Genomic DNA, 9,004 nt, shown 5'->3' on the forward strand with positions numbered 1-9,004 from the left:
TTGTTTTCTTCTGATAAACTTTAGGACCCCAATTAAGATTTTTAAAAATGTTTACGAATTTAAAAGTCTTTTTACGTATTTAATTTTCTTCATGAAGTAAATAAAATTTAAAACCCGCATATATTGTACTGTTACTAAGGTGAGTATTTCAGTTTCAAGGGGTTTTCTTATACAAGGTTTTGTATGTAACTGTTTTATTCTTAGGCACTTACTGTCCTCACTGTCCTCACTGTCCTCATTGCTAATATTTAATTTTTATTGTAGCTTCAAGGAGCGTGGTGCCCGTTATACTTTGCTTTCACTATCTGAGAAACAGAAAAAGATTGGTGTTATATCAGCATCATTAGGAAACCATGCCCAAGTAAGAAGAGAAGTTTTAATTTGAGTCATCAATTGACTAATATTTTTAGGCACTGAGCTACCATGGCTGGAAATTAGATGTACCAGTTACCGTTGTGATGCCGAAAGCCGCACCTATTATGAAAATACAAAAGTGTATCAATTATAAGGCGAGAGTGATCGTAGAGGGCAGAGATATGGCTGAAGCCAAAACTTTGGCTATGAAAATTGCACGTGATGAAAATCTATTATATATTAATGGCTATGATCATCCACATATAATGGCAGGTCAAGGTACTATTGGTTTGGAAATTCTAGAGCAAGTACCAAATCCAGATGCTGTCATCATACCTGTAGGTGGCGGTGGATTAATAGCGGGTATAGCAACTGCTATTAAAGCTCTTTCCCCAAAAACTCAGATTATTGTTAGTAAACTACTTAATCATCGGAATGTGATAATTTTTGTCATTAATATCTTACTATTTATTTATTAAGGGAGTAGAATCTGAAAAGTGCCCCAGTTTTAGTCGTGCTATGGCTAATAACGGACCAGTACACACACCAATTAAAAACACTTTAGCTGATGGTTTGGCTGTGCCCAAAGTAGGATATAACGCATACATAACAGCCTTACCACTTATCGATAAAATGATTGTCGTGAAGGAAGAGTGGATTGCATTAGCAATTCTTCGTTTAGTGGAAGAGGAAAAATGTGTAGTTGAAGGTGCGGGTGCTTCAGGGTTAGCCGCCATATTAGCTGGACATCTTAATGACTTAAAAGGAAAAAGGTGAGGAAAACTTTAAAGTGATAATTACAATTTTAAGTTTTTTAAATTTAGAGTAGTTATATTGCTATGTGGAGGCAATATTGACACTACTGTGTTTGGACGCTGTTTAGAGCGTGGGCTCGCAGCTGAGGGTCGCTTGGTTAAGTTTAATGTTGAAGTATCGGATAGACCTGGCGGCATTCACGAACTTTGTGAAATTTTATCAACACTTGGTGTATCTATTAAGGACATTATGCATGAACGTGCATGGCTTAAAGACATTTATACGGTTGAGGTAAGTTTTTGACCACAAAAAAAAATATTCAGCCTTTTACATTCTATTTTTCTCGATAGGTTAAAGTTGTCTGTGAAACACGCGATTGGGCGCACAGTATGGAGCTGAAAAATGAGCTGAAAAAAATTTACACAAAAGTACAATTTTCGGAAGAGCCGTTGGCTATTTGTGAAAAAGAGTTAAATAGTGTTTAAATTTGTTTTAAATAAATATTTCTTATTTTTTTTTATTCAATCAATTTTAATAATTTATTAAAAAATCATAATTAATCATAATTAAGAATATTTTTAGTAAATTTATTTAAAAATATATAAATTTGATCATTTTCATTGTTATTTTACTTTCTAAACATCATCATCATCGTAAATAGTTATATCATCAAAATCATCATCAAATTCTTCACCATCAACAGCCATTTCTTTCTGCATTTTCCTTCGCATGGCTAATTCGTAGGCTAGTTCATCTTCCACTGAAGGATCAATTGCTTCTATGAAATCATACTCAAGATGTGGATACTCTTGGTATTGAATTGGCATATGCTCGAATGGCATGTTACGGGCTACATATTTATGTCCCCAACCCAAGTAAATTGATTCACATACATCTTCGAATGTAAATGAAAATGCACCAGGCCAGATGTTTGAACACATGACTAGCACTCTTTCTTTTTCATTGGTATAAGTACTAGTGAAACGTGTACTCCAAGGTACAATATTAAAATTAGAAACATCCTCATCACAATGTGATAGTATGTTGGGCCCATATTCTCGTAGATCGGGGTACATTTCTTCTTCTAAGCCTTCTTCCTCGAATTCTTCTTCAACTTCTTCTTCTTCTTCCTCCTCCTCTTCAAGAGCCGCTAGTCTAGCTAATCTCGCAATTTGCTTCGCACGCATTCTACGAGCTCTCGCTTCATCGAACCACACAACGCGTCCTTGATTTAAAATATTGGGACGCACATGAACCCATTTGGAAGGTGTATTTAACGACGTTAATGGTATCGGATCATACCTCTCGTTTTTTAGAAGAAATACGTCATTATCTACAAAATAAATATAAAAAAAGTTAAATATACAAAATAATTTTTAGTATTTCTGTTATATACAGATATTGTAATATAATATCAAAATACAAAAAAAAAGAGAGACAACTGTACTCCACTGACAATAAAATAAATTTTATTGATTAAAAAAATTTAAACTTTATTTACCCATGTCTTCTTCTTCTTCTTCGTCTTCAGCTTCTTCTTCTTCTTCCTCCTCCTCATCATCTTCAATACCTTGAAATAAGCGTTTTTCACGTTTTGTCATTTTACGGTAATAACCTTGAGGAGCTATGTAGGTGCCAGCAGTTATTCGTCCAATAATAGCTCGTAATAAATGTTTTTCTTTTCCACAAAACTCTGGATAAGATATTATTTCTTCCTCAAGATCACCAGTCAACAATTTTTTAATCTGCCTGGAAAGTTTAATTTGTTGCGGAGTTACAATAGGTAGCTCTATCCAATCATCTGATAAAGCGTTAACAACAAAATATGAAAGTCTATTTGTACCTTCTCCAATAAATTCTGGAGGTACATCAAAATCTTCCTCTTGCTTGCTATGAGGTAATGGCTTAACTCGGGGTTTCATCTTTTCCACTTCTTCGGGAGGATAATTTTCCCAACCTTCACCACCAGGTTCGAGTTTGGGACCCATTCTATCAACCAAAGGAGATTTTAAGACACTTTTATAATACAATGACAATTTTTCCTGCATTTCTTCTCTCATCAACGCGATTCGCGTAGTTAGTTCACTTAGAGTTAGATATGCTTCAACTATGTAATACTGAGCATTCAATCCAGTTATAATACCCCAAAAACGACATTGCTGAATTGACGGATGACTTTGTAGGCGTGTCATAGCAGCAGCAAGTTCGTAAATATCTTCTGTGCTTGTGCTAATTAACAGAAGATTATGAAACATATATAGTGCTATAAAAATTCCTACCTGAACCCACATTGGTGCCAATAAAACTGTAGTCTCTGTACGTGCTGATTAAAAACAATAAATTTTTTTAAAACTTCGTCTAATTGTAAATTTAAATAATTCATTTCCGATTTATGGTCCTCTTCAAGGCCTTCTGCAGCTACTCCAGGTTCAGGCGGTATTTCCAATCCAGGCAGCTTAAAAAGAAATATTGCGAAATATTCAGTATTTTAACAAGTACCAACGTAATAATACAAACCTTCAATGAATGTAAGAACTTTTTAGCAAGAGGGTAAATTTCAGATTCCAAATAGATGGCCTTTGGAGGAAATCGTTCCGGTAAGTGGAATTTTTCTTTACGTACTTTACGACTATATTCTTCAAAGAAATCAATAGTATTTTCTGGTCGTTCATCTAACACGTGTTTTATAATATCGGAAAGATGATCAAATCTACAATATATATCACATATAATTTTATAATTAAAACATCAGTTTAGCTACTTACAAATTGTTCCCCGTTTCTGTACTGTATTTTTGCAGAATAGCTTTCGCTACTGCTGTCTCATAAACAATATTGGGCGCATCCATCTTAGGTTTTGGAAGACATTCTAATTTCATAAAAGCAGAAGACATGGTGGAAAGAGAAGAACTCGTCGATGAAGTAAGTATATTGGTGCATGATGGTATGTCTACTACTAATTCGACTTGCTCTACAGGTGGAATCTCTGGCTGTGTACATGGGAATGGAGCATTTAGTGAAGTGGTTGAAAGATCCGAGGGAAATCGATCACAGGTTTTCATTTTAGTGCCCGGGACAAAACCCTCACATGGTTTCATCTCATTCTCGTTCTCATTCATTTTGAGTAACGACAAGCTTGAGTTAAGTACTACGAAATTATATGATATTGAACTAAATAAATAATTGATTAATTTTTTTTACTTAAGTTTTAAATTTTTTTACATATAAAAATTATAAAATATTTTAAAATCTAAGTTAACTAAATCAAGAAACACTAAAAATTATATTATTTTCCTTTAATTAGTTCTGTATATTTTATTCACTTGTTCATAATTTAATACTCTTACACGACAGATAGATAATGATTAAAATGTGCATCAAATTGGAGCAGACAAATTTTAAACAATGTCCTTGTTAAAGTTATACGCACCTACATTTCTACCATTATGTATTTCACTAATATGGTGACAAATTACGTATTGCATGACGAAATAAACAAGCTTATATTAGACTGCCATAAAGGGTGAAGAAGAGGATCGCTGGAAATATAGGTTCAGAAAAGAGAGACGGCAAATAAAACCGAAGGAGACTCATTAACACTGAATCCTGTGTGACTAGGTATCCAGCAAAGCATCACTTTGTTATTGCTTGCCAGCTGGTGCAGCGTGTCATAGCAGTCTAACAGAAGCTTAGAGGAAAATTTCCAGGAGGACAACACTAAGTATTGCCAGATTAATTTTGACATTTCTGTTTCAATTATTGTGTTATTTACATCGATTCTAAATTGTGTCTGCGAAAAAATAAAATTAAATAGTGAACACTTTCGTGCGATGAGTTTTTACGATTTTCCACACGAATTAACCAGAAAGGAAGGCATCTATTAACTTAGTTCGGCATTTGGCGATGAAACATCACATCCAGCAATTATACCATAAAACACTGATTGAGTGAATACAAGCGTGGACGTCGTTTTTCCACGACGAAGGTCGTGAAAGTTGTATATGTATTAGCCCGAAACAAAACAGCATTCTACTGTTTGGGTCTTCCAAACTGAGAAGAACCTGACAACAGTTCTTCGCAAAAGAAACATATCCAAGCAAATAGTCACAAATTTCTTTAGAAAAACCAGTCATATTGCAACTGTACCGGTTGAACAACATAAAACGGTCAATTCTGAGTTATACATAACCATTTGCCAGAAAGCTTCGCAGAATTAAGGAAAACCATAAATTAAGGAAGGAAGATCATCTTCCACCACTATCACATCACCACACATCAGCTTAAAGAAAAGATTTTTTGAGCACTCAAAACGTCGAATTGACGTGGCACCCAATGACTTATTGTTTCTAAATATTAAGAAAGAAATGCATGGCGAGTGTTTTTCTACGTCCGAACAAGCCGTTGAGACATTTAAAACCCTGATTTTAGAGATATCAACTTAAGAGTGTCAAAACTGTTTCGATTATTGGTCCAATCGAATGCAAAAATATGTTGACTTGACCATCATGGAGAATACTTCGACTGTGTTTTCAGTGTTAGACGCAAAACTTAAAACGGTTAAAATTAAAAACTTTTGGGTTATACATAAAACCATTTAATAAAAGATTATAAAATCGCATCGCATATTGCTATAAGAACATATAAAAATGATTTACATAAACAACCAAGATATATTTAGTGTTAAATCGTCATATGATACGAGTTGTTTATTTGCCTTTTAATTAAAGTATAGCTCTGATATAAATAACAAAAAAGATAAGATAAAAGATATAGATAAATATGTATATCCAAATTAATAACAAAAAAATGTATATGTATGTATGGAAAAATGATTAAGATCCAATACAAATGTATCTATAATTTATTAAACAATTGCATAAAGTACCCATAAATACAATACATAGAACAATCAAAAAATAAACTCACAGCTTTAATCCAAATGCAAACTGAACAAACGTATTTTATAAATAATAATCAGATACAAATTCGGCTTTATGGGTATGCAAAAATAATATTTTTCTTTGCAACAACTTTCGTAATAACAATAAAACACACAGAAACAATTGAAACACGCTTGGGATTGTATCTTATCACTTCATTTGGTTTCTTCACTTTGCATTCGCATTTATAACTGTGTACCTCCGGTTTGCTATCGTTTGCTTTACTTTTTGTTTCTTTTCTTCTGTTTATTTTCTGTATGAAAAATGAATTGAGGTAAAGTTTCGACTTTAGTTTCTCCGAAGCGATCGGCGTGTGAAGTTGCATATTGACATACTCCGAGAAATACTTGTCTCAACCATTTTGTTGGAACTGCAGGGAATATATAATGCCGATTGTACAAACCGGTGAGTTGTGTATTACTTATTATGAATTGTTTAATTTGGATTTACATCTGCGTGAACTTTTTTTCAAAGACTTACTAATTGTTTATATTTTCAATTCTTTAATTAAATGAAATTCGGTCACATGAGTTTAATCGATAAAGTACTAAAATTGATCACTTCCAAATATATTGGGCTGCGATATGTCCCAAGAAAACCAAAAAAATATGAAAACAATATTATGGATAACATTAAGATTGACTTTACTCTTCAAAGAACATATCTTAGTTCTAACAATTGAACTTCTAATATCCGCGTAGCGTAGATTTTGATACCCTTCGAATCAGTGACGACGCGTGCCCTATCTGGAAGGGTGTGCGGCCCTTCTTTAATATTGTTTTTACATGTACCACTTATATTAAAATATATGAGATCTTTTATTAATAATAACTATATTATATAAGGCAACAATATATTCGCGCAATATTATATTAACAATTCATTAACAAAATAACATATTAAACAAATTAAATTAATAATTTATATACAAGTTTAATATTATATCAATATGGAAGAAACAAAACTTTTCACATAATTCTCGTAACATCAAACCAAACTTTTTCAAACAAAAGAGTTTGTACTTAGAAACATACATGTTTGTACAGTGATCAAACAAAATCGAAACCACTTGCAATGTGCGCACAAGTACCCCGCACAATAAGAACAGAAATTCGTGGGTGCTGCTGTTAAAAGGGGAGAGACGAAATGTGATAGAAATGTATGGTGAGATGAGCTGCAAACTTCAGCCGCTCATGCAACCACTTTGGCAAATCATCATGTTGGATTCGTATGCATGCAGTTGATATTCGAATAGAACAGAAAATTACTCTCATACAATTCCCACTATATAAATCTCTATTTCTGATATTACGAACGGGAGCACACGCACATTATTTTGTTCATATGTAACGTATGAATGTGCGCCCAATTTCTTTGCACACAAAGGGGAGAGACGAAATATAATAGAAATGTTCTGTGATTTGAGCTGCAAATATATGAGCACAACTAACAGTATAGCGGCTAACAGAAGCAAATTAATTGAGTTTTCATAGACAATTATATTTAATTGTTTTTGCTAAAACTTTAAAAATATATATTTATATGGAAATGTAATAAATAATAATAATTCTTGATGTAAAGATTTATATACCTATGTTATTTAACATTTTGCAAATTATATTAGGGTGTTCACCGCACACCTCCGCACCTTAGAGCAGTCGTCACTGCTCCATTGGCATGTTTCGATGAAAAATAAATTTAAGAAGTTCAAATAGTTGCCGAAAAAATACTGAAAACTTTATCAATATCGTTTGAGAGAAGCTGAAGAAGTTTCAACAGCTAAAAACATATATTGCAAACTTAATTGATTTCTGAACTTAATTCGTTGGTTTCACTTGCGTTCTACGATCAGAAGTGTAAGTTAGAACCACGATGTAATATTGGCTATGGTTAAGACCCAAAGGAATACAGGAAGAGGAACATTTACCATTTATTGGTTGCTGTGTTCTAAATAAAAACTGAAATTTAGATAACTCTCCCTCCTCACCACCAAATTATTTCAATAGATATGGGAAAAGTCCTTTCAATGGGGTAAGGTCCTGACAGCAAATAACTATGTTAAGTCCTCAACTCATAGCAGATTCTCTTCTACAAGGAGCTTCTATTCATATAGAATTAAACAAGCTATCCATTCTGATAAAATGGAGCTATCCATCTAACAATAATAATTGTCCAATAGAACTGGAGGAGTTCGTCAAGTTTTATAAACCCTTAATTAATATTGGAAAACAATTTCCTGTAAAAGATTCTGTAGAAGAATTAGAAAGATAATATTTCTTATTTTAATTTTTATTTTTAATTTTGATATATACGTATAATGTGAAAATGAAAAATGTTTTTCTTAAGGCAATGAACTTGCACACAGAGGCACACGTTCTCTTTGGATAACTTCATTAGAATTGAGTGATTTTCGTTTAGAATGAAAAATATTTTAAATATATGCAAATCATGATAAATTGTTTTTATTTTATTTGTGCCCCAAAGGATGTAGACGCAAATCAATACGTAAAAATTTTGTTTACGATTTTTAGCTTCAAAATATTTGCACAAATTGACTCAGAGTTGGAGTATGATTGATGTGCACCGACAATAGGTTTCCATAAACGCCAATACTGCCAAAGGTAAGTGTTTTTACAGAAGGGAATAAATTATTTATTTTACTTTTATGTTAGAGTATATTCCAAATTCATATTGTATTTCATATCTTTCAGATTAATTAAAATATATAAATTTATATTAATACCACAAGTCTATCTCAATGTCCCTGTGCAACGATCATACATCATTTTTACAATACGAGGAGTTAAATATGTTCTGTGAATCTCAGTAATTGATTTAGTATAAAGTGTTATAAATTTTTAATTGATTTTACTATAAAATAAGTAAAAATGATGGGAGGGAGTTTCAATTTCAATTTCGAGTAACTAGAAAATTTCCGTTGAAATGTTTTTTTTT

The 9,004-nt window shown here is 32.6% G+C and overlaps 2 protein-coding genes across 2 annotated transcripts; one reads left to right on the forward strand and one right to left on the reverse strand.

Annotated features, from left to right (window-relative positions):
* The first annotated feature begins 191 nt into the window (after positions 1 to 191).
* LOC119685706 (L-threonine ammonia-lyase-like) lies at positions 192 to 1,630 on the forward strand. The gene is made up of 5 exons (XM_038100063.1): positions 192 to 361; positions 411 to 764; positions 835 to 1,127; positions 1,179 to 1,401; positions 1,461 to 1,630. The coding sequence occupies exons 2-5, from the start codon at positions 459 to 461 to the stop codon at positions 1,593 to 1,595; spliced, it is 957 nt and encodes a 318-aa protein (XP_037955991.1). The 5' UTR covers positions 192 to 361; positions 411 to 458; the 3' UTR covers positions 1,596 to 1,630.
* Positions 1,631 to 1,730: 100 nt separating this feature from the next.
* LOC119683632 (radial spoke head protein 4 homolog A-like) lies at positions 1,731 to 4,309 on the reverse strand. Its single transcript, XM_038097420.1, has 5 exons — positions 3,876 to 4,309; positions 3,628 to 3,820; positions 3,390 to 3,565; positions 2,612 to 3,339; positions 1,731 to 2,443 (listed from the first exon to the last, which is right to left on the reverse strand). Exons 1-5 carry the CDS (start codon positions 4,226 to 4,228, stop codon positions 1,746 to 1,748), a joined length of 2,148 nt encoding a protein of 715 aa, XP_037953348.1. The 5' UTR covers positions 4,229 to 4,309; the 3' UTR covers positions 1,731 to 1,745.
* Between the last annotated feature and the right edge of the window lie 4,695 nt (positions 4,310 to 9,004).

Source organism: Teleopsis dalmanni, chromosome 2 (assembly GCF_002237135.1).
Source record: "Teleopsis dalmanni isolate 2A chromosome 2, ASM223713v2, whole genome shotgun sequence".
Classification (NCBI taxonomy): Eukaryota; Metazoa; Arthropoda; class Insecta; order Diptera; family Diopsidae; genus Teleopsis; species Teleopsis dalmanni.

Coding starts and splice junctions, on each gene's coding strand:
- LOC119685706 (XM_038100063.1), top strand. CDS start 459: ATGCCGAAAGCCGCACCTATTATGAAAATACAAAAGTGTATCAATTAT. Junction 765..834: donor CCCCAAAAACTCAGATTATT/GTTAGTAAACTA, acceptor TTATTTATTAAG/GGAGTAGAATCTGAAAAGTG. Junction 1,402..1,460: donor AAGACATTTATACGGTTGAG/GTAAGTTTTTGA, acceptor TTTTCTCGATAG/GTTAAAGTTGTCTGTGAAAC.
- LOC119683632 (XM_038097420.1), bottom strand. CDS start 4,228: ATGAATGAGAACGAGAATGAGATGAAACCATGTGAGGGTTTTGTCCCG. Junction 3,566..3,627: donor AGTTCTTACATTCATTGAAG/GTTTGTATTATT, acceptor TTTCTTTTTAAG/CTGCCTGGATTGGAAATACC. Junction 3,340..3,389: donor TGGCACCAATGTGGGTTCAG/GTAGGAATTTTT, acceptor TCTGTTAATTAG/CACAAGCACAGAAGATATTT.